This window comes from Chamaea fasciata, unplaced genomic scaffold, assembly GCF_029207755.1.
Source record: "Chamaea fasciata isolate MVZ Bird 193981 ecotype frontalis unplaced genomic scaffold, bChaFas1.0.hap1 SCAF_15, whole genome shotgun sequence".
NCBI lineage: Eukaryota > Metazoa > Chordata > Aves > Passeriformes > Sylviidae > Chamaea > Chamaea fasciata.
Genome location: NW_027094100.1, coordinates 5,945,117 through 5,971,724, shown reverse-complemented (window position 1 = coordinate 5,971,724; position 26,608 = coordinate 5,945,117). Strand labels below are relative to the sequence as shown.

The following is a 26,608-nucleotide window of genomic DNA, read 5'->3' as shown; positions in this document are numbered from 1 at the left end:
CAACGTCCTCAGTTCCATGATTTATGGGCTGAGGTAGCCAAATTTAAAAAAAAATAAATTCTGGGACCAACAAGTCTATCATCTGTAACACCTCCCTTTCTGAACACTGAGGAAAATACGTTATGCTGAAATATACTAGATTCTGGTTTTATTCTTTCTTGTGAATCCATGTGACATTGCTTTTTCCCCATTTGAGTCTTAGTATTAACAAAATAATAACAGTCTAGTAATACCATTGGTTACCCAATTTCTGTGGACACATTTCTACTGCCAGCAATAGATGGCAACAGACATCACACTGAGCAGATACACAAGACCACAGAAAAAGAACAAAATACCAGCAACAAAAACCAGAAACACATAGGAATCATTTGCACTAATTCCTTCTGTACAGTTTAAATGATGTAATGGCATAAAAATAAATTTCTAAACAGATGGAAAGGGAAAAAAAAGTAGTTTCAAAGTCTCAGTTTCTACAGAGTAGTTACTCAGTCACTTTTTTTAAAGCTTAAGCCAGAATGCAAATCATTTTTCTGTTTAAATTCAGAAATTTGAACAACAAGATGTGTCACTGAAAAGTATATGGCAATTATATAGAAACTTGCAGAAAATGGAGTTTGTATTTAAATGAGCATATTTACAACACTCACTTTCACTTTAAAGAGATCCTTGAGATTTTACAAAAACACTGAACTAAGGCATCAAGTACCTTGCATTGTTCACAAAACATCCAAAATAAAGGATGAAGTTGAACACTGTAATGGGGCAGTTCTTTGGACAACCTGTACCAGTTTTCTCAAAACCCTGACAGGCAAGATTTTCTTCTCTATACCCAAGTTAAATCTACCTTTTTCAGCTTAAAACCACTGTCCCTCGTCCTTGTCACTACAGGACACGATAAAACGTCTTTCTAACAAATCTGCTTTAAGTATCGACAGGGTGCAGTAAGGTATTCCTGAGGCCTTATTCCCTCTTCTCCAGTCTCTGCGGGCTTCACAAGACTGCCCCGACTGCCAGATGGAGAGTGCCTCTGCAGTTCCATCAGCCAAGTCCCTCAGGACCCTGCAATGCACTGCCTGGGGTCCCATGGATTGTGGATGTTCAGATCCTCAGGTGGTCTCAAACACAGCCATCTCTTCCCATGGGAAGAACTTTGTTCCCCTGCCCCTGCCATGATGTTCAGGGAACAGAGAGAGGTGGGAAGAACAACCTGTGAAAGCTGAGACAAAAACTGCTGAGTGCCTCAGCCTTCTCCATGTCATGAGCTCTCCTGCGTTATTAGGGGGGGAGTGAAGCACAATTTCTACCTGGTTTTTTTTGGTTTTGGTGGGGTTTCTTTGGACTAATGTACCTGTAGAAGCCCTTCTGGTTTTTGTCACATCCCTTGCCAAATCCAGCTCCAATTGAGGCTTAGCATTCCTGATCTCAACCCTACACGTCTGGGCAGTGTTCCTATATTCCTCCCAGGACACATATCCCTGATTCCACTGTATGCATTTCCTTCTTGTGCTTCATTTTGATCAGAAGGTCCTTACACTTGGTCACTGTTCTCCTGCTCTTACAGCCTCACATAAAACAATACTCATTTTAAATTATTTAATCACACCAGACTGCACTGTCTCCATCTCTCTCCACACTCCATGCTGATGTGACCCCAGTACCTGCACAGAGAAACAGCTTTGTCTTCCTACACCAGAAAAAAAATACTGGGGTTTAGATATAACCTTGGGCCTTGGAGCTTGTCCTCATTTTGGTAATTAGGCAGCAAACCTAATAAATAAAGCTTAGATGATTTAAAAATATATATTTCTTTCAGAGGAGAGTAACAATAGAGAGAGGGTTAAATCTGTTTTACATTACATCACTTTACTGGCTTCTGTAGCTCACATTAACAGTTTTGGAATTAAGCCCAAGCGCAAATTGTACTTGGAGAGTCTCAGCAGCACATGATCAGTACAGCATTTTATTCAAGGACTTTTCTAGCATTTCTTCATCTGAGTAGTCACAATTTATACCAACTTCTCCATGCTAAGACAAACAGCAGCACCAATCCTCACTTTGATATGCCCATGCTAAACCAGAAAAACTGAGGCCACAGGTTCTACCAAATTTTTTAAATCCGATAAAGGAAAATAGACAAATCAACTCCTGTCTTGATAAGTAAGTTACGTTTTGATCAAACTATGAAATAGGAGCAGGTCCTCCAACTGTGTTTCAAAGATTCCGTGCAGATGGCTGACAGAATGCTGGCAGGTCAGGCAGTGCTGGAAGGAACAGGAAGGATTTTGCTCATAAAGCCATCTGCAGAAGTAGCTGCTCTTCCCAACCATGATGCTCCAGCTGTTTCCATTATCAAATATAAAAATCACTCCTAACACAAACATTTACGAACTACTAATGTACAAAATGAAACCAGAACCTGCAATCCTCAACTCTCACACAAATATGGCTTTCCAGGATCAGGTCCGTGACACAAGGGTATCTGTGGAAGTACACATCCTTGATAAATATTTTATAGGTAATCCATTTTAGTATCAAAGCCTTAACCACAATTGGAATTACTGCTGGACAATGATGTTGCTTCCCACAAAGAGTACATACTCCCAAAGTGATAAATGAAGGATTTTGAAAGAAGTGAAAGGAGAGAGAAACTTTCAGCACAGTACTAAACAGAAATAAATAAATAGGTAGGGAAAAAATGATGCAAACTGGTTGGTCACTAACAGAAGATGACTGCTGGGTATTGATACAAGAAACTAATTTCTGAGAGTAGAGGTGAAACCCCATCCAACCACATCCAGAGAGACAACCTGGATTTCCTGTGTGACTCTGGCTGGGTACCTTAGACCCTATCCCATTAAAGGGCAAAGAAAGATGTTTTCCCTGTGTAATACCTGTTGAATTCCTTTTTCCCCGAGGACCCTGTAACAGGTCAAAGCAGCTGCACAAGCTGCATGTTTCAACTGCTGTATGGACAACTAAACAGCTTCCCCTACTTCCAGCTGAAGACCACAGTTCTGAAATTAAACAGACTTTCAAAAGGGATTGAAAGAAAAAAAAAAACTAGAATCCCCTTCAAGCAAGAAGTTACTTCAAAAATTGTAGGGAATAACTTACTTTTTCTTTCTATAATTAAAAAAGGTCTTCAGCGCAACAGAAAGACAACTGCTCTGCAGTATTCCAAGCAAGCTGGAATTTACAATACACACAGTGGGACATTTTGGTGTCGATATTTCAGACACCAAAACACCGCAATCTCCAACAGGGAATAGCAACAATACTACAGGACAAGAGAGAAAACCACAAATTTTCATCACTTTTTGCAACTAATCCAGGATTTAACATAGTGTCTCCACAGCAGAGCTTCCAGGCAGGAATCTTCTTCTGCTCATCACACCTTAAGCTTTACGTTCATAATTTCCTGTTTAACTGGACTTTTACTCTGGACTGAGAGAGAGTTGGAACATGTGAAACCTCATTTCAACATTATCCATGAATGCAGTGTACACAGATGAAGAGAAAATCTTTAAATATCTTAATAAAACATTGTTTCATTCTTTTTTCTATCAGTCTAATCATGTTTTCCAATTCTGGAATGATGTTTGTACTACTTACTGTAAAAGTTCATGTTAAGATACCATTAATTGAAAAGGTCATTTCAAGGCTACATTATTCAAAATTATTCAGAATATTAGTGACACTAATGATATTCCTATAGAGTTTGGCATGTGAAGCTTGGCATGATACATATGAAGCTGACTGCAAAAGCAAAGCAACATTTCCCAAATACTTTATGAAAAGCTCTATTCTGTTGTACCAAAAATGCTTTCAATTATGGAATCAATACATCACACTCAAAACGCAGGTTTACTACACATCAAAGATATTCTCTACCTTCATAATACCACAAATACTGGGGAAAACCACTTTTCTTTCTTGTGATTTCAGAATCTGTCTATATTGATGTGTTGCTGCAATATAATGCTGTATTAAATACTGTGTAATGGCGTTATTATACTACATCTATCTATTACTAAGCAATATCCAGTGATCACATATAGATTTGTGACAAACAGTAAGAGAATTCTTCAACACTAACTGTTACAGTTACTGCAATAAAACCCATAAAATACATAAATGCACATAAAATACACCTTTTAACAAGATACTATTTGCACATTAAACATATGAGAACAAGATACTAAAGATTCACTAAAAAAATAAAGGGGAGAAAATCGCTGTGGGTTGTTGAGGATTTCCCCCCCTCATGACATGTCTGTAGCATGTCTTCTCTTCATCCACAGCTTATCAAATGCTTGATTCTCTAATCTATCTTTCACAGTTAATGTCACTGTAGCTCTGATCATACATGGTTGTAAAATTATCCTTCAAGATCTCACTCGCATCTGACAGTGGTGACCTGCCTCAGCATCAACCTGGCCAGCCAGGGATTCTCTAACAGATGTCCTCATTTCCTTCAGGATGCAAAACCAGACAGGTAAATGTCACTGAAAAGGAATTCTTACCTGAAAGGTCCTAGCTGCTAAAAATGAGTATAAAATCTGCAGCCATTTTCACATTCCTTCGTGTACAAAATACCTAGCACTATGGTTTATTTCCTGCAATGCATATAAATATGTTACTCCATAATTTCCTTTATTTACATAATTTTTATTTGTTTAGCAATTATGCTCTTCTGTCATTTATAGATGAGTAGACAAAAAGCAATTACCCACACATGATAAAGAGTATTCACTTATTACAAGGTATCACTGCTAGAGTGATATCTTTCTTATCAATAATATATTTTAAGTGCTTTTCACTTAGAGTAACCTCTCCAAACTACTCAGGCAGGCAACTCAAACACCCTGCTGTGATGGCTTGCAATGCCTTCTCCATTGCCAGTGTCCATGCAGCTGCGGGACGTGTGACACCCCACCCTAACTCTGGGCCTAAAGGCAGCTTGTCCCCGAGGCTGAGGTCCCCATCACCATGGCTGGACCAGGTCAGAAAAGTGTAGGGGCAGCAAGGTTGTGGCCCTGCTGTGATCTCCCTGGCAGGCCTTTTCCAGCCCCGCTGCTCCTGGAGCTGTAGGCTCTTTGACTCTCTCAATCCTAAACCTAAGCTAACATCAATTCTGATGTAGTTCTGATTCAGAAAATAAAAAAAAGAGTAAAAATAATCAAGATACAAAACACCATCTTCCAGCACAGCCTCTCAGAAATAAGAGAATTCATGAAGCATCTTGGAGAGACTCTTTCAGGGACGCCAGCGACTCCTGATCTAGCTGGCAGCAAGCAAATCTAAAGAAGTAGTAAGGTTGTAGATTAAATAGGACAAAAATGCAGAGATACTTTCAATGTTCTAAAATAATTTTTGCTTTAATGTCTTATTTTTCAAGTTCCCTAAGCAATATATTGCTGTAAATAGACATCATTAATCTGTTTCCAGTATAGAAATGATATCCAGGTAGCACCTAAGGAAAAGGAACAACAGGTGTCTAAAATCAAGTTACACCTTTACCATGCTAGACAGCTGCGGTACACTCTGTACTGTGGTCAGATTGCAACGTGGAAGTGGAAAAGCTGTGAAATTACTGATCAACACAAACCCAAGCTGAGGCCCCTCATCAACTAGAACATAAACACCCATGAAAAGAGCTCTGTGATTTGACACAAGACAGGTAACTTATTAAGTGTATTATCAGTAAAGAAATGAAGCTATCTCTGGCTTTCAGCCAACTTCTACTCTCAGGAAGCCACACTAGAATTTCCACAGTCAATTAGTGCAAAGTGGGTTTATTACCACGCTTTTGTTTGCAGAACTGAACATCTGCTATTAGCACTAAAGACAAATAATCAAGGACAGTATTGGAAACACCAGGCTGATTTCAAGAGATTTGTTCCATTTCAGAAAGGAAGATGATCCCATGAATCAACAAATGTTACTTTTAAAAGCCACAGCACACTTGGTGATACAGAAAGACGGGAAAAGCAACAAAAAGAGCTTCACAAGCAGCTTGTTGCATTTCTGTGTCTGTGGGAGTGCTGAGTCCCTGGGCAGCACAGTGACAGGTGGAAGCATCAAGCGGGTTTTACCCAAAGTCTTGGGTAAAGGGCCACTCTTCCTGTTCATGGAATAGTTTTAACATCAAGGAAGGAAAACTATGAAACCAAAGCAGTGTTACCTGATAAATATCAGACAGGCTGCTGCTCCCAGAGTCACTGGCAATGCTACATCCTGACTGGCTCGACGGGACGTGCGTCACCTGAGGGTGAGGATTGTCGGTGAGATGCATCTTGGTAAGGTCGGCTGGAAGCTGTAAATATAATGAATTTGGGGAAAGGTGGTAAAAAGAAAGGAAAACAAGATGTTTCAGTCTGATTTGAAGACAAAGTTTTTCATAAAACTTTGATTACACATTTGTATTTGAATTGCTGAGTTATTGAATCAAAATCAAACAGAATTTGAACCTGTAACGACATACATTTTGAGAAAAAGCTCGTTTAGACTAAGCTGACCCAATCACACTTCACATTTCATAGAACTGATGAAAAACAATGCACCTTTCTATTTAACAAAGGCCTGGGATATTTACAGCTAAGTGACATACCACAAGATGACAAATACATGACATTGGCCAAACAGCTCACAGTATTTAACCTTAGCTGACGTTGCAATCCATTATGAAGAAGCAGGATTCCTCTTTATAAGTTCAATTTATGCACCTTAGTTCAGGAATAACCTTTAGAAAATACCAGTGTAGAACAAAAAGTAATGTAATCTAAACAAAACGTTTGGTCTACAAAGGGCTTTGAATTTCCTTTAAAGAAATGAGTACACAGAAAGAATATTATGCATTTTGGGTACGGCTATGTACAACAGCATCCCTATTTTATAAATCTATCTGTAAATGAACACGTGCAGATATCTAAATTTTAGTGCATAATTCCAGTTCACAAACATATTCTTTCTACTGGAAAAAAAAACAGCAGTAGCTCAGAGTTGCATGGGATACTGTAAAATAAACAGTCCTTTAATTCAGCTGTTTTATTTTTTGTCACATATGCTTATTTTTATAACACTAACATTTAAAATTTAGTACTTAAAATTTTAAAAAGTTATACTCAACTATACAAAAAGTACATTGTATCAAGGAATTACAGAGTCTCTATGTGCTTTTATCATTTTTAAATTATACAAGTTATATACTATTTCTTTAAAAAAAGTTCTGATGCAGAAAACATCCAAAACTACTCCGACAACATCAACTGTTGTCATTAAAATGAAAAGATTTCTTCTGTAAAACAAACCAAATTCCACGCAATTATGTCAGCTACTAGATATTCAGTCCTACAAATTAAAGGACAGTACTGGAAAATACTCTTGAGCTGGTATCAACTTTATAAATACTGATTAAACTTAAGAGAAGCGATAAACAGGTTTTTATTTAGCATCACAATTCCATGTCCACTATTTGAAGAGCACACGAGAACTACTTCACCAAATACCAGTTCACATATTTTCTGAAAACACAGGTGGCACCACAGGTCTTGCCAAACCTTCCCCACAACCAGGAAAAAAAATGTTGCGACCCCCCTGACAAATGCAACATAATTTTACTATCAAAACTGTGATAAGGAACATGGGGGATCTTGTATCCCTTTTAACTCCCAATGACATTCTCATTGGCAGTCACTACTCAAACACAACAACCCATATGGGCTATGAAAGGCAACATTACTCTTCCTCACTATCCTTATTTTTACCTTATTCAAGCTTTGTTTTTCCCAATAAAAGAAAGTATAACATATCCAACCTGTAAATTCATGTCTATGCTTACATTACAAGGAGAAAGTCTGAAAAGTAAAAGGTTGCTACCAGAAAATCACACAAAAAACGCCATCCAAGGATTAGGGGGATGAAAGGGAGTTGGTAGAATGAGGGTTAGGGAACTTAAGTTGTAGTAAACTTGATCTAAATACAAAGGAAACACAACATTTTAAAGCCTATGTTTAGCCACCAGAAAAAGTTTTACAGGCTGAAAATACCTATTTTCAGGATTTGAGAACAGCAAAAAGGTCAAAGCACTCAAGTGACAGAATTCAATCCAGTGGCCAACAGGCAACGTCTGTCAGCACATGGCAAAGAGCTGACACACACCAAGATGTGACCTCTCAATTACAACAAAACGTGCAATAGTGAAGCTGAGATTTAATTCTGATTTAATTCTGGTCTGGAGCGCTGGCTGGCTACTTCAGGCATCCAAATGGCACAACACTGCCTACAGAACCCATTTCTGTGCCACACACAGATGAGCACTCTCCAGGCTCTGCTTCCAATAGGCACAAGGCAGGAGGCAACACATTCTCCTCCCTAAAGCCTTGGACACCTGGATATCGGTTAAGGCACTGACACTTCACCGGTGACACCCGTGCTGTGGGATGGAGGACATCTCTGCGCTGTGCCAGCACTCAGGGAGCAGCCTCTGCTGCAGGGTGACCCTGCTCCTGGAGCACCCCCAGTGCCCCCAGCCACATTCCCAGAGCTACAACCCAACAAGGTCAGAGCATCACTTCTCAGGGAGGTCACATCCACCAGCACTAACTGGCAAATGGACAGGGCAAGGCACCTGGCAGATGCTGAAATGCTCAAGGTCAGTGGAACTGAAATATCCAGGTGTTTTAGGAAATTACAGAACAAATCAGCCCACACAGATTCACTGTCTCTAGCTTAAAGACCACAGATTTGCTGCAAACTCTTCAGCCTGTCCCCACCTTTATAACCTCCCTATTCCAACAAAGAGCTCTGACTTCAGCTTCAATCTTTTCGTCCATGAGCAAATCCCATGCTGACTGTGATAACACTGACACAAGGAAATCTAATTTAAGCTCCCTTCTATCCAGATTCTCAAACCTTCAAAACAGCTCCAGTAAAACACTGAGCAGGACCAAGAGTAAAACCAATTCTGCAGGACTTCCCAAGAGAACAGCAGCAGGTGCCTGCTCTTTACCAACAACTTGTGCTGTTAAAGCCTGTTCTGGCTCAAAGACATCCCAGGACCCACACATACACACTGCCACATACAGTTTGTCTTCTCCAATTTATTTGAAATGTTAAGATTCTTGTGATGGACACTGTTTTCCGTACCTAGACTGGGAAGTGGGGCTCCACCTGGTCTAGTCGAAGGTGTCCCTGCCCGTGGCAGGGGCTTAGGGACAAGATGAGCTTTTAAGTCCCTCCCAACACCAAAACCATTCTGTGATTCTGTAATTCTAAGTACTGACGGAACAAGACATGGCTCTCAAAATAAACAGGTTGTGCATTATCTTGCGCCTCATTTTCACAAAAACCCACTGATGACTAACTCAAAGTACTGCCAGCCTTCCCGAACAACTAATTAATCAAAACTGCTCTTCAATCCCCCTGCCAGAACCTCCCTCCACTTCCATCACCTATAAAGCACGCAGGTATGTATGATGCTCCTGCTGGACTCTGCAATACATTCTTGCAAAAGACATTTAATGCAAGCTAGATGCAAGGAAACATCGCAATCTCTCTTTAAATTTGAGAGAAAGATAGGGTTTATTTGAGACAAGTGACCTTTAAAGTACTGCTTGCCACTCTACTCGATCTCCCAAAATAAATCACAGCTTCTGTCTTTCCTATGTCATTTTTATTACTCAAGTGATTGTTCTTTCTTGCAGAGCTCACCAGGCAGCGAGATACAGAGAGGATGTTTCTGTACCGACATAACAGCGGACACGGGATGCTCTTGCTGGTTGTGGCAGGAAGTTGCTGGAAGTAACATAAACTTGTCTTATTAACTATTGGTGACTATGACTTTTTTCTGAAACTTAGAAACTCTTTTTACAACGGCATCAGTACCTTGAAAAATCCTGCGCTGGAAACAAGGTCCACATAGCAGTGTTCAGCTATGCCCATATCTGGATGCAGATGTTTATACCTGCAGTATCCTCTGGCTAATTGTGTGCCCCAGCATCCTCAGACAGGAAAACCCCAAACATCCACAATACTCTGATAAACACTTCAACAGACTACTTAAGTTGCCACTTTAAACCACAACGGTTTCATTTTTTCACAAGAAAGGATAATCTGCACTGGTAATATGAGTGCATCTAACATGCTGGCACAGCCTGTCCCTGCATCAGTGCCAGCACATCCTTGTGACTGACCTTTCCCAACAAAGGGATATTTAGGAACAAACCCCCTGCTGAAATGCCACACTGCAGTTCAGAACTGCACCAGAAAGAAAGTTAAGAAAATAGAAGTTATCGTTGGCACAGCCACCTACAGCTCTGCACGCCCACTGAGGCAGGAAAACACAGTGGAGATTGCACCAGAAAATCCTGGATCAACACGGAATTTTTAGGGCGATATTGCACACTGCAAGAGGAAAAGGGAGAGGAAAAAAGACTAAATCCTTTAGAAGCTCATGCTAATGGTAGCATCAGCCCGACATGCCACACAAACCCAGAAGCAGCAGCAGCCTGGACTTGTTTTTGTTAAAGGAATTTGGAATTTTGGAAGAGGGTTCACAGGCTGATCCCATCTCATTTGCCAGGACACAGCCACAGCCAGTCATCTCAGTCAGGAAAGAAAGGAGGTGGGGGGAGAGGACATGGGAGTGCAAAAGCCAGCACTGAGTAACATTTAATGAATAATGACACGCAAAAAATACTAAATTCTCCCCACAGCAGCCTTGAAAGCCTGAGGTGAAGACCTCAAAGGTCCATCAGGAACGCGTCTTTTTCCATCGATTTCATGGGTGCAGCCCACCTAGCACCAATGCAAGGGACAGCAGCATTCCTTCTGTCAAACCAGAGAAACTCCAAAAACCTCTGCAAGCCCCAAACCTGCTCTTTCTCCTATTATATAATACAAAGTTTACTTCAAGTAAGTATTTTATTTGATTATGTCTGTTTGTTTTTTTAACAGATATCAGGACACCTTGGTTTTATACAGAATTACCTACTTTCTAAAAGTAATCTGGTAACAAGAGCAGAACAATGATGTGCTGGTTTCTCCCCAGAACAGCTGAGGTTTCCCACCGTTCTCCAGCAAGAACAGCATAAAGTTTAACCAAGGTGAGTACAAGGTTGTGTATCTACACCAAGTCTCGTGTCTGTAATTCTGAAATTAATTGGAGTATAAGCACTGATCCATGGTACAACTCACAGGCCAGCAGACCAAGGACAGTGCGTCTGCAGTGACATTTCCTTCCACGTAAACACCATTTATTCTCAGCAGTGAAGTCACACAGAATACTCACGAATTAAATTAAAACCTAATTTTGCTATAACAGACTTTCAAGATTGCACATGCTCTGTCCAACAGAGCAAATGACGTGACCTTTGACGAGATGACTGCCCATCAACTCGTCTAAAAAGGACACTAAAAGTGATGGTCAGCCTGAGGACAACCTCCCTTCATGTGCCCCCTACAAAGGGTTTGCTAAAAATAAAGCTATAGAAAGTCATTGCAGATTTTAAATGGAAAGAAAGGCAACCACAGAAGTCAGAAGTTTTGTCACAGACTGGCCGAACTGAGACATTTCTCTTTTCTATTTCCCTTTTTTTTTTTATTTTCACAGAAAAGAATCAGTAGAACCTCTTCTGAGAGACCATGCTCTTCACCCTTTATTTCCATAGTGATTATCTTTAGAATATGCTGGTATCTTGGCCCTAAGGAAAAGCCACATCTGTGCCTTTGTCCTGCAAGTTCTGAAAATAAGTATCAGTGTTTATTGTTACACTTTGGATAACCAAAAAACGCTGCAGTATATTGTATGTTTAACCTGCAGAATTGTATGTTTGTTAAACATATTCACAAAGATCCTATAATAGGGACAGTGGCCAAAGGACTCATCATGAGGAAAAAAACTAATAAAGGAAGCACAACCAACTGAACTCTTCTGGTCCATTTCAAATCCAAATTAATAGAAAGAAAATGGGAAATAAAGAATCAAAAAGTTTGCCCCTTTCTTTAATACTCCTTGATAGCAAACTTTTTTATCAGTTTTTCTCGGAGCCCATATGGATGTTTACAACCAATCAATGCAGTCTGGACACAGCAGAAGCATCAGCCTCTGAGAGAACAGTCTGTCCTTTTCCAGGCTGTATAAGCAAATTTTCTGTCCTTGGTTTTACAGACTGTCAGTAACCTTATACCTTATTTGCTTTTCTGAAGCTCCCTGAAATGTTGCCAGCAAGACTAATATTCAGAAACAACACAGGATTTATTTTCCATGAAACACCCGAGGACAAGCTCTGCGGTGTCAGGGCACACAGACGGCTGCTGGGTCACTGTAAAACCCCCAACTCAGCCACCTCACTGTGAAAACCAGCTCTATGAGACAAACAGTCCCAATTTGAAGGCATGTTTGCTGAGCATTTTGTTTATTGGTTATTGAGGTTTTCCATTAAGAGGTTTTCACTGTTGTAAGCTGGAACCCATTAACACACAGCCAGAGCAGTAACTGTGATGACACAGGGCAACCTGTGAGCCTTAGGAAACATTCCTGCTCAGCCTCCTTCATACCCAAGTAGTTTAAAGACAGCCATTTTCCTTTCTCAGATGACAGAGAAAGCTGGACTGTCACAAGAAGCCAGCTAAAAAAAATAAAAAAAAAAAAAAAAAAAAAAAATAAAAAAAAAAAAAAAAAAAAAAAAAGTTTGCCCTAACTCTTAAAAATTAAACCAAATTGCCAAATGAAAAAGACCACACGAACAAAGAGCTGAACACGACCCCAGTCCGCTGAAACAGGACTTCTCCAGCTCCCATATCTCCCCTTTCAGTGGCCATATCCTTCCAGTCCCTTCAAATGCCATTTTCTCTCTGATACCCTTGGTTCAACACCTTTCACACCTTTAATATTGAACTAGTTCTTCAGCAAATTCTACATTCCACCATCTTATTCGCAAGCTGCCTTGGTCTCACTACGCGCTTGTGTTTCCATCATCAGCTTGTTCATTTACACAAGATCACTAATTTATGTAACCCATTCTATTTTTCCTTTCTACAGCCTACTGAAACAGGAGCAGCACTGCTCACTCCCACTGACAGCAGTCTCTCACCTGCAATCCTTCCCATGTCCCACTTTTTGCTCTCCTCCATCCCATTCATTCCATCTAAGAAATGAAAAAGGAACAAAACTCTTGGATGTTTTCTCTTGGTATCAGTAAATTATTTTAATCATCTCATACATCCTGCCAGTAAATCAACAAGAAACCACTAAAACCCATGACTTCTCTGAAGTTATTCTGTAGAATTTTCAGTAACCTTTTTCACAAGGATTTGTATAAATTAACTCTGCTTAAAAAAAGGGGGTTTTTAACCTTTTACATACAAGCTACAATTCTCCTCCAGTTCAAAATACACTTAGAGCTGTGTTAATGGGAGAGGAGAAAGTTGCTTCTCTGAGATACAAAGAGAGGCCACTTAGGTGTCCACAGAGAGGATAAGATGAGCCCAGCTGAATTACCCATGCTGACATCAGCCCTCAGACTTAATGCAAACAAAAACATTTCCTCCTTAAAGACCACTGATGGCTCACCAGTGGCACAAAACCAGACTTCTCTGGCTTTTTATAAAGCACTGATCATGTCTGGAGGGGTGAGTTTTTTGTTGTTTTTAAAGCCAAGTGATGGCTCAAGCTGTTTCCCAACAGGTCCAGATAAAATCTTGCGCCCTTCAATATCATGATGCAAAAAACCTCAGTGCCTATCCAACTACACAAACTTCACAACAATATTTATTTCAAAATATCTTTCAATTCACTATCTACATAGTTTTATCCACTATGGGTTTATCAGTACTCCTGATTTTATCAGTGCTACACACATGAATCTCACAGAAATAAGGACCAAGCTGACATCATTCATGACAGCCTTGCAGTGCCTCAAAAACTACCCCTGAAGCCTTCCTAAAATATCTCCAGGCTTACAACAAGATTAAAAAAGCATGCAAAACAGACAAAAGACATCTAGAAGAATTAATAATCTCCAGAGGCTGTTCTATGTCTCTGGTAGCCAAGAGCTTTTTGGTCTTCATGGCTCCCATAGCCCACAGAAATTAAAACTCTCTGAAGTATTACATTTCCTTACTTACAATAAGGTGACATGAGGACAGAATTTCAAACTAAATTCTGGTGTTGCCTTAAACCACACATGTAATGCAATTTTAATTTGGTTTTCATATGTCTAAATTATAGATTACTACTATGCCTTGCCTCACGATAACGCTAAGTGTCTGACACGCAAACATCTCAGCTTTGGAGAAGAAGTGGGTCTGAAAATTCACCCTCAAAAAACTACCGGTATTGATGGGAGCTCCACTATAAAGGGAATATCCAGCAAGCAAAAATTATTGACAGCTGCAAAAAATAAAACTTTATTAAGATCAACTCTTCTCTGATCCATTCACAAAGTAACATTTTTTTAAAACGTCAAGACTTGTGAGTTTGTTGTTTTAAATACGGAACAGGAATGTTCAAAAATACTTCTTTTCAGTGCCAGAGTTCAGATTTTACTCTTTGCTCGTGCCACTGAAAACTAACACAACAGTAGGAAGTGCCTTGTCGAAATAATTACAGTGGAAAACAAAGTGTGACAGGGACTAGTGATGCTCTGAGTTCCACAGGAGCCCAGGAACTCCAGCAGCCACCAGCAGCCTGACGTTTGGGAACTCCCATCCTAACCCAGTACTGCCAGGCACATAAAATCCCACATCTACATCGAGCTACATTGACTAAATAATTTATCAACTCCTAGATGCACAGATTGGTAAAATACAGCAGGATGACAATCCCTCTTTACACATCCTCATGCTGCTACAGCCACACATCACAGTAATGACATGCAGGTGACAATCAGCTCCGGGGATGCACCGAGCTCCAAGGACACAGGAGCACGGTGAGCATGCCAATGCTGCCAGCGTTACCTCTGAGCCAGGACCTGTGTAAGGAGTCCCTCGGATAGTGTACATGCAAAAAAACCAAAGGAGAACCAATCTTCCACTGGGGCTTCCACGTTTTCTTTCTGTATTCATCAAGAAATGCATTCATGGAAGCGAGAGGGGCCAAACAGGGTGGTCCCGATCTAGGCTGTAGACATAAGGAGAATTCTAACAGAGCAGGTTTAAACCAAAGTCTAGGAGGAAATAAATGAACAGATAGGTGTTTATTTGCGTATTAAGAGCCAATTTCCCATAAAAACAATACTTCAGGAAAACACTTTTTCTGTTGAAAAGTAGCACAATATGTACTTGCACTTAACTTTTTACACCAGAGTATAAGAAAATCCAAATTTTCTGGAGTAAATGGCCACATAGCTCATACTAAACCAATTTTATCTTAAACTATCAAGGAAAAAACTGCATTTAGGAAGTTTTAGAAAAGGTATCCTGCAAGTGGTTACAGAAAACAGAGCTAAACCTTGTATCTAAGTGTAAGAAAAATCGTCGTTTGTCAGTCCAAGCCCTTGCTCTCCAAGTGCTCAGGGATCACACTACTGAGAAACCAAGGGGCTGTGCTCCTACAAATAACCTAGAGAATCAAAGCAATGCTTTTGAGCAGTGGATGAAGGAGGAAAGATCAGAAAATATAGGGTAGGAGAGACCATGAATAGCCTGAGGAGCTGGCTGAAACTCCAAAACTCCAAAGAGGACTAAACCATGCAACGTGAAGCTCCCAGGAGGGAAGAGAACCATGAGGAGCCAGGAGAGGAGCTCAGAGGGCAATCACACCGAGGGATGACAGGGCCCAGCTCTGTGATGCTGAAAGCTGGGCTGCGAGCTACAGGCATAGACAGAGAGGGAGAACCAAGGTGAGGAGAAAGACCTTATCAAAACTGACTGAAAAAATAAAGCAAAGGATCAGTTACTCTATTTGCTCTGAAAACATTTAAAAATCATATTACTGGGGCTACTTTTCATGTAAGCATGTTACCAAAGATAAGGATGACATCAAATCAAATCAGGGACACGCTATCAAAGCTCTGTTTTTTCTTCTAAGGAACTGAAATTAAATCTTTAATTGCATGAAGGTTTCAACTCAAGATCCTGGAGATCAACTGATGCCCTCTGGAATCAGAAGATGAGGTTACGCTGATCTTAGTTATGAAAAACCAAAAATCGTATCACATCCCTCTGAGATGACACCAGAAATAGGAATGGGACTGAAAAATGACTCCAAGTCTTCTGCTCTAACCCAAACACAAACTTTTACAGAGCAAATGTATCATTATTATGCTTCACGTTATTAGATTTTTATCTAAATAGCAGAAAGAGAAGAGCACAGAAGTCTAGAGAAAATAAATTACTGTCTACTGCCATGAGGTAAGTTTCACATGCACCTGGGATCTTGAATTAAACTAATTTGCTTCAGGAAAAAAATTAAAAAGCTTAAATGTTAATTCAAAAACTCTTATTTTCTATAAAAAGTATGTTATCTCAAAAAGCATCCCTTTTAAATATCCTCTATAGAAACATTATCCAATCACTCCATATGTCTCCCATCAAACCCTCATGCTTCACAAACACAGTAACTGTGGGTACATTCCAGGTTTGGAAAATTCTTAAGATGTGCATAAAATTTCTATTACAGAAGAACCCTCTACATCTAAATCGTTAGGTTTAGAGCTCTCCTTTATAATGACTTCTTAGCACAGTTACAGATAAGAGTCCAGTACCACAAAGTGCATCACAGACAACTGTACAGAGAAAGTTATGATCAGAATTACAAAGACAACCAAAATCTTGCTGAGATACTTGTGAATTTTTTTTTTGCTTTAAAATACTGCACTGGCATCACAGGAGTTTTGTTTAATGTAAGTTCAATGTCTCTTGTCCTTGCCAACATAACCAGCCTGTGAAAACAGATCTCCACAAATGTGATGCAAAGTCTTCTATCTTCCCTCATCCTTTTCCAGAGCCACAGTGGCCTGACAGCTGGCATGGCTTTGATCACTGTGCACCGCACTCCTCGCTGCTTATCATCCTCACGAGTGCCTGCATCTATTTGTCTCATCTTCCACAGTCTATGATTCCAGAAAGGGCAGGGTCCCCACGGTAGAGACCATCCCTTGCAATGTGCAGTTCTGTCCCTCTACTGGTTCCTCCAGATACAACTGTCTGAGAAGAGCCACCATCTCTTCCTGCCAAGGAGAGGGTGATCTCTCTTGGATACAGTTCCAATTATCAGCAGAGTCCTGAGAAACAGGTTGACCTCCACAAGAACCTGGAGGAAAGGGCACTGCAGAAACACGTTCACTGTTCTCTCCCTCTGCTCACCGTCCTTTTACAGCTCTTGAGGCAGGAAAATAAAATGCATTGATTGCTTTACCCAAGTCTACTCCGGACCTTTACTTTTGGAAGCCAAAAGCCACGGTGTCTCTGGGGGATGAGGGTGAGTGCAGCACTAACCAGTGTGTGCTGTGGAAACTGGTGTGGACACCAGTACTCAGAGACACCTTGGACTTGGAGAACACCTTCCATGTGCCCAGAGAGCTCCAAAAGCTGGCTTCTGCTCTTCCACAGCCATACCAATTAACCTCCCTAGGCTAAGGTTAACCTTCAGAAGTGTTCTACCTTCACAAAAGCCTACCTTTATGATTAGTCATAAGAAATATGACTTCATCGTGCTCTGATTCAATCCATGGATCATCACTGTCACATCCAGAACAGCTGTAATTACAACTGAGTCAACAGCCCATTTTCAGACTACTGTCCTATACCAGATTAAAGTAATTCTGGCACAGATCAACATAAATCTAGATTCTAGTTTCAAAACAGTATCACAAAATATTTGACATTTTCAAGCCATAAACTTCCATATTTAAAACTCTGACACGACTTATTTTGCTGTATTATGTACTACTATAAACCACTTGTCACAGAAACAGATTTTTAGTACAAAGCTCAGCTAAAACCAAAATGGAACAAACTCAGATCTGATTCAGCTCATCAGTTTGCTTGATCCTATGCACAGTTTTCCCCAGTGTTACCAAACAACACAAACAGATCCCTTCAAAAATTTGGGAGGGCTGTATGAGTTTTGGGGGGCTTGTGGGTTTTTTTCAGAAAGGAATAAAAGAGCTTTATCTTTTGTGCCTTTAAAGGTAAAGAACTATTAGCTATGGACTGGAATGCAAAACCAGTTAATGGGTTCTCATAAGCCACTAAAAAAAAAAAAAAGAAAAAAAACTTTCCCTTTGCTAACATTTTATATAATTTCATTTATGAATAGTAACTAAGTGAATAAATGGCTTGGCTGGAAGAGGAGCAATCCACTGGATATTGTACAGAGCTGACACAGGGGTCAAAAAACTTCTTTTAATATTATTATTATTTTACCCTTATGACGCCCATATTTGAGCACAGGCTTTTTTTGTGGTTTCTCACTTCAGCCCAAACTCTGTGGAGAGCGCAGCTCCAGCTGAAGTACCAAGGTGACTAAAGCATTCCCAGTTTTTAAGCAGAATTACAACATTCAAACCATCTTAATAAGGACAGTGCAGGTAAGTCAAGCTTAAGTAAACTCAGCCTTTCATAATTAATGTCTGCAGAGTAGGAAGGGAAGAAAGAGCCTACATGTACACCGGGGCAGGGATGGTAATACAAACAGGCCAGGATTTGCCAGCAGGAACTCCAAGGCGAGGAGCCGCAATTACCTGTCCGAGCACTCAGCGCCCAGCCACCCTCCAAGACCACAGGTACCTGCAGCTCCACTTCACCTGGTGATGGGGTGGACTCAGCACACATGAAACTGCCAAAATTCAGCCACATATCCACCCACACATTTCCACGCTGGTTTTGGCACCCACACGCGGAAACCCCACAGCCCAGAGCTTTCGCCCCCATACACCACGAGCTTCCTTTACATTACACCAGACAGAAAGACCAAACAGGGAACATCAGCCTGGACAGGGAGTCCACACACCCAGCTGGCTTCTCCCTGTGCCTTTACACACCATCATGTCCTTGAGACTCTTAAACTTTTTGGGACCAAAGTCAAGAGTGATCTCCTGCTCCAAAGTCAGTGCTGTATCTTACACTGCCATGAGCACAAGGCTTTTGCCCACTGCCTCCAAATGCCAAAAAGTTACACAGTCTTTTTTCTACCCAGTAAATACAAAATTATAATAAAGAAATAATAATTAATATAAGCCTGGCCCCGGATTTATAAGGCGATTCCTGTGTCTTAGGTGACCACTTCTTGGTAGCAGCCTTAATAAAATACCAGAAACTCAGCTAATTTTCTGACTGAGCATACCAAACAGTAAGAGTCTCATAAATATTGTATTTTTAATTTCTTTAAAGGCTTTTATCTCAAAGGTGGGTTTGCTCGAACGTTCTAGCTTTCACTATGCCATTTAAAAGAAACACCCTTCCTTCCCCAGTTTCACAGAAATACTGCATTCTCAGACACAAAAAATAATTTGTGTCCTTTAAAGCAAATTGTCATTACATAGTTCAGCTAAATAATTAACCAATTCCATGCTGCTGCACAAAGGAAACAAGCAGTACAGCTCCACACAGCTTGAAAATTAAAATATCAGTGGGTTTGGATATCAGTATTTTCAAGTTAGCAAAATATGTCAGCAGTTATAAAAATGTTACACTTCAATAATATTTATGGGCTTCATATACACTTCATATTTATAGGCTAAAAAACAAGCTTAACACATTTCATAAGCAAATGGCATTTTTTTTATACTTGCTGGAAATTTTTAAGCTGTTGGTATATAAAACAATTCCATGATTTCCAGCTCCCCCCCTTCCTGTTTAGAAATGATTCTACAAGAATAGTTCATGCATAGCCAGGATTCCAGTACCTTCAACCCAGCATGCTGCTGGGGTGAGAAGGGAACATACAGCTATAGCATCAAGGCTGTCAATATATGTCACAGAAATGCAGCACAGACAAAATCTTACTTACTTTGGAGGCCCAGGGCTGTAGGCAGTTGGCGTAACATCGAACAAGAAAAGCCATTTCTTAGGCTGAGAAAAAAAGTTTCCTTTTTCAAATAAAAGCCACAGGGGGAAAAAAATGAGAAAAATCCCTTCTGCTTTCTCTTTAAAAATCATAAAGCAGCAATGTACATATATGCAACTTCTCAAGCTTGGATTTCACACTGAATTCGATTACAGCTTCCACTAGATTGAGGAGTTTTCAGTATTGCAGGGAGTTAGCAGCAGCAGCAGCAATTCCTATAAAAATGTTCCAGTTTTAACAAGCACATAAATTCAAATCAAAATGTTTCCTAGCTTCTCAAATACAAATACCCATACGTTTCTCCAGGCGAGAGGTATGCACCCATAAAGTGCTGCTTAAATTGAATTATTCAGAAATGGATTAGAACTGCAGGTTAAAGCAACAATACATTAAAAAGCGAGGTATGAATTCTTCAAATTTCTTTTTCTCTTCTAAAATGCGTTTACAAGTGGCTTATCTTCAGGTCCACTTTTCAGAAACTTCATACTAATATTGTAGATGAAATTTTGCAAAGGTTCTTCAGCATCTTAGGTGATCCAAGAATCCCACACCCTGGGATATTAAAGTTTCTTCTTTATACTCATGTCCATCATAACTGCAGAAATTGAATTCGCATCCAGACTGTAGCTCCAGGATATATGCTCAAACAGGTTTGCACTGTGGAATGTATTAAAAGCCTCTGCAATACAAACCCTTTTCTCTTTTGCCCCCCCCTCCTTCTTTTTTTTAATGCCGTTTACAACTCTGCAGTGTCGCTTAGTATTCTAATGCATCAGTCAGATAGCACGACTAATCCACGCCTAGCTTTTCCAATTAAAACATTTCTGTAATGCCAAACAAAACAGGACGTCCATAGCTACAGCAAGGCTGACTGCTGGAGTCCTAATTCCTACTATCTTTGCTTGCTTCTCAGCAGCTCCCTCAGGAGAAGCTCCCATCGATTGGATGCTCCGCAGCAAGATGAAATATCTAATAAGGAGGAAAGAGAGTGGGAGGGGAACAGAGCTAAAAGGATGACATCACCTGTATAGAAAGCCTTTAGAAACTGCATTAGATCAATTGGCTACTGGATCTGCAGATGCAGCCAACAGAGCATCTTTATTGACCTAATATAAACACACATATCAGTACAACTGCTCAGCAAACACCCTGCTCCACATCAGCTTTTATATCATTTTATATCATTTTATTTCTGTTCAGGGATGTGCTGTAACTCTGATTTTCCTTTTTCTAAATATTCTTTTTAAATTAATCATATGTATCTACTAACACTTTCCGCAGCATTTGGGTGGATTATTTTTCATCTCTGCATTCAAATTTAGAAATAAGTAAAATAAATATCTGCAGCCATTCCCATGCACACAGAGACACGTACCATCGGCTCACAATAAAAAAAAATTTGCTTTTATATGTGTCACACTAGAGACTCGACACTTTTACCTTATACTAAACGGTACAGAGATCTTATCCAGAATGAGAAGCAAATTTCTTACTAAAAAGTGATGTTTATAATCCTCATAATTTTAATGGTTTTGAAACACTTTTTAAAAGTTACGGGGGGTGGGGTTTTTTCCCCTGCTCAGTCAAGACCAATTTCCAACCCAATTCGCCTTAATTCTGCAGTAGTCTATCTAGTTCTATAATCTCTTTTTGCAACTAAAAACTGATAAATTTGAAAGGAGCATAGAGTCTTGGATGGCAGCCCAGCATGCTGGAGAGATGCTCCAAAAGGATCTCTGGGATCCCACACCTTTGAGCCGGGTCTGCCGTGATGCTTTCGGTTCCTAGAAGGCAAATGACTTCTGCTACTGCGCAAGGGAGGAAAGGAGGGAGGAGACAGGCAAAGGGACAGAGGGTGCTGGTTCTGTTAAAGCCACTATTTTGGTCTCTGGGTATTCTACTTCACCTGCAAGAAAGGGCACTCACTGTTACCGTTTTCCTCTTTTTGGAAAGATTTTTTGTCGCCACATCAGACTTGAGGGTAGCTCTCCAAATCAAAACTACCCCATGATGGCTGTACCTCCTGCGCTCAAATGGAACTGCCAAGGGGGGCTGCTGGTGGTGAGGGCCAAAAACGCCTTTTTTGTCTTGTTTGCTTGCTTATTTTTGAATATTGAAACAGGCAGTTTGAGCAATCCACAGAAAGCTCTTTTTCATCTTCTGTGCCAAGGGACATGTGGAAGGAGATTCTCACATTTTTGAAGCCAAGCTGTACCAACAGGGCACCACTCTCCATCTCACATCAACAGCTCCTCAGCAATCATCCAGGAGCTGAATTCTTCCTGGTATATGACCCAAATTATCACAGAAACATAAAATATTTGGAGTTGAAAGAGAGATACAAAGATCACCAAGTCCAACACTTAGGATGGGAGCTGCACCTTAACCAAGGAAGACCTTCCCCTGGTGCCTTCCAAAACTATCCTAAAAGGAAAAAAATTGGCATCAATGTCTGAATTTACTCAACCTCTTATCAAACAACAAAAATAATAAATGCAACCAGGAACCATAAATATTACTGGGTTTAATTCGTATTTAAACAACAAGGACAACCTGAACTTCAATCCTGCACTTGCAAAATTGGCAAACACAAAGTTTATTTGATTTTTAAAAGCTGAAAGCATTCTAACTACTTTAGATTTTTACAAAGCATTACGCAGCTACACAAATAGCTGTTTCTTTTACTGCTTTTTCAATACTAAACAATAGGCTGGATATGTGAGCCTCACCTTACACATGACTGTATTGCCTCCTTTCTAATAATTCCTAAAATCGTATTTAGAAACATCTTAAATGTCTGTAACGCTACAGTGATAAATCCTCAGCAGCAACGAACACCCAAATACTTCCACGTGGTGTTACCTGCATTACGGTTAGCATGATCACAATTTATATCAAGGAGAAAAGAACCCATGCAGCTGAAAGAGCCCTCTCCCTGCCTGCCTGCCCCCGAGAGCTCTCCGGGCAGCTCTCCACCTCCCAGATTCATCCTGCTGCATTGTGCAGCAAACCCGATCCAGCACAGATTTTGGCGCGGATGCCATATTTTACAACTACTGTAAACACCAGCTCAATAATGGGAACGAAATTCTATTTCCTCCTAGTTTTGCCTTCAAGTGGAGATGACATCATCCCTGTGGCCGTGCCGCCAATGAGCGCGGCGGCAGCGGGGGTCCCGGGGGGCTGCAGCCCACGCTGCGCAGCCCTGCCCGCCCAGCCCCGGGTGGGGGGAAAACCTGACCTACTTCCACACCCCGGCTTTTGGGGCATCCCCCCAACTCCTTTCTGCTTTCATTTATTTATTTTAACACATGCCTCTCTGCAGCCTCAGCTCCCTGCAGCACAGGGCTGTGAGTTTTTTATAAATCATCTGTTTAATGACAAATCTCAAAACTAGAGCAACTCTGAGATGAAAAAAGATCTGATACAAAGGCTTGGTACTGATCACAATCGAAATGTTTGAGAGGAGCTGCGGCATTGAGCAGAATCACAAACAAAAAATCACCAGACACATTTTAAGCCAGAATCCAAGTTTTAAGAAGATCTTTAGGATAAAACAGTATACAATCTCTGTATTAAAGGGAGTCTTTGTTCCTTAACACTGATTTACTTCCATGCTGAAATACCACTCCATAGATTTCTCTGCATTATTGTCTTTATCCTCCCATAATGCTACCTGAATCCTCCAGACTGCTAACCAAATCTGCACGTTCTAATTGTCTAACAAGAGTAAGTCACTGAAAAATGAGATGTTTTTAAAAGGATAGTAAAGCCTTTCATAATTTAAATGCACATTCAGTTCGGCAGGATTAGAGTCTTCCCTTATTTAAGGACACCACAAATGCAAGCCCTGCACAGGCTGGAAAGCACTGGCAGCTGCTGGCAGAAGGTACCCCGCAAGCAGCAGGACTTTTCCCTGATCAATCAGAGGAAGAAAAGCCCATTGTGCAAGTCCAGCGGGGAGGACAGTGACAGTCTCAAAGCCACCGAGGCCCTGGCTGACGAGGCGGGAGCCGCTGGCTGAGGGGCCTGGGGCCGTGAGCTGGGTTTAAGGACTTCTGTCCTTTTGTCCTCGGAGGCAGGCGGCCGCTGGCACGCTGTCCCTGCCCCGCTGCTTCCCGCAGCGCTCAGACATGAGCAGGCACCTTCCCCGGCCCCCCCACCTCCAGTGCAGCAGCTCAGGCGCATCCTGACTCCGAGCCCAGGTGGGGGCTGGGGAAGGCAACCGCTGCTCACAAGGCGATCTGTCATTGCACACGCTCAGGCAATGATGTTTGATGTTTCAGGTTAAAATTAATAGAGTTTTCTGAGTGGAAACTGCCAAACATAGCGGCGTAATGCAGAAATATTTTAGCATTAAGGGCACCTGCATCAAGAGGTTATTTCCATAGATTTGAGTACTTTACATCTTTTTGGACAGACGGGCAATGGGGAGCAAGGGGTGCAGAAGGCAGAGCCTGCTGCAGACCCTGCCATGCTGGCACAGCTCACTGGATTCAGTGTCACTGCCATGCTGCTCAGAGCTTCTCCCCACCTCTGAACTTACACAGCAAAAACAACTCATTGTATTGTCGTGGCAAGGTCAGCCCCTCATCAGGGCTTCTCAAGAAAAAAAGGAAAAAACATAAAACCTCCACCCTGTTCCCGACTCTTTTAGGAAGGGGAGGGAGGAAAAGCAGCACCACAAGCTCCTGTTCCCCTTCAGGGCGACATTCCGTGGTGCCACCACATCCTTCTCCCTTTCCACGGTAGCACTTACTAAAAGGCTGTAGAAAAATCCTACCCGAAGACCTGTAGGACTCATAAGTAGTATGAAAACATGATCCATCCTAAGGGAAGGAGCGAGGGAGTGCAGGGGGAGAGCGGGAGGGGGAGGGCAGAGACTGTCATCATCCCTTAAGTGATGTAAGCTTCTAAATATAGCACCAGCAACACAGGAGGAACAATGAAAAGGCACCATGGATTGAATTTCTCCACTGCTTTCACACTACCCTGACTCTTTTTTCCGCTGCTGTGTTAAGCAGGGAAAGGTCATCTTCTATTTGCAACGATTCAGGTTTATATGGTTTATAATACATTTATAAATTACAGCTCTCTCCCGCAGCTCTGTCTCGCGCACACACGCCGCAGAGCTGGGCAGAGCATGATCCGCATCACAAACAGGGATGACGGCAGCGCTGGGGAAGGGGGAAGCCCCCTTTGCTACGGACTCAAACAAATATAGTTCCTTTCAACGGTCTGAACTGAGATGATTCATACCACACTCCTCCCTCCCTTCCTGGCATCTCATTTCGGCGAGGGGTGGGGAAGTCTGGGAAGGTCTGCAACCCGAAAATCCCTGGTGCTGAAAAGGTGTGGATACCAACCCCAAGAAAGTCAGTCTGGGGGACTGAATCCGCTCAGAGACACAGAAAGGACAAAACAGCTAATATCCCGCAGCAAAATTTCCAAAACACATTTAGAATTTTGCTCATTAAACATAACCTCAATCTAGTCTCAAATCTGACATCGCTTCCCAAACTTAACATGGACCCGGCTGTGATTTCTTCAGCAGACAGGGACCTGGGAAGCCAGGTGGGGTCTCCCATTTGCAAAGCCCATAAAGGTGTATGTATATTTTTCTCGTTCCACCAAAGTTGATACAAAAACCCATTCAAAATACCACTTTTTCTTCCCTCAGTTATTCAAAACAGCATGTCAGGTTAAACCAAGTAGATTAGGGCTATTTAGAACATAAGGTACTACCACAGCTTTCGCAAGAAGAAGGCTTCTGATTAAACGACCTTGCATTAAGTCCACAGATGAGGTTAAAAGAAATCATGAAAATGCCACTTCCAGTATTTCTTTTGTCTTTTTGCTTGAGGATTAACACCAAACTGGAAGCCTGAACGTGGGAAGAGAGGAGGGATTTGACTCCTCCTACCAAAATTTCTCTCCTAAGCACTGGTAATTTTGAACAGCCCCCTTTCATTTATCAGCGGTCAGTGCATCCAGTGGGAAGAGTGAAGGAGTCTGCCCTGTGTCTGGAAGGAGTCCCACCCTGACAGACTTGCCTGTGCTCAGGCATAACTTCACACAAACAGCTCGGCCAGCCCCGGACCCAGGCTGGGACCAGCCAGGCTCAGCACTGAGTTCTGTAGCAGTGTGAACAGGGAATAAGGGGGAGGGTACCAGGCTCAGGGTCTGCAGACCCTGAGATCTGGATCCCCAGACCAGCCACGCTGGGGAAACACAGCTCAGACCCTACAGCAGCTCTGCAAGGCTCCTCTGCAAGACTTCTGTCATCAGATCACAGCACAGTGATTTCTAAACTTTCTCATTTTCTGGTAAAATCCAGCCTTTATCACCTTTAAAAATGCAAAGCTCGGTATGTTCAGAGGTTTTTCCCAGTGTCATTTGGGGTCCTCCTTCTACTGAGGGCAAAACAGCAGGAAAACCCCAGCTATTCTCACCCAATCTGAGAAACTGATCCAGTAGATAAAGCAAGGGGTGAGCCCCATGCGATACCTGCGCTCCAAGTTGACAAACCACAAATGCTAACCAAACTTCGAAGGAAACAAAATCAAAATCATAAATACAATACAAGCACTGCAG

At 41.3% G+C, this 26,608-nt stretch overlaps 1 protein-coding gene across 8 annotated transcripts in view; it reads right to left on the bottom strand.

The window, feature by feature from the left end:
- Nucleotides 1-26,608, bottom strand: part of RAPGEF6 (Rap guanine nucleotide exchange factor 6) — a 119,574-nt gene that overhangs the window by 40,632 nt on the left and 52,334 nt on the right. For 7 of the 8 annotated variants that reach the window (XM_066197044.1, XM_066197045.1, XM_066197047.1 and 4 more), the window contains exon 7: nt 6,188-6,319. In XM_066197044.1, coding sequence (XP_066053141.1) covers nt 6,188-6,319 — 132 coding nt within the window. Of the gene's footprint in view, nt 1-6,187; nt 6,320-19,957; nt 20,177-26,608 lie in introns of those variants that run through there. The other variant, XM_066197051.1, reaches the window with a different exon arrangement.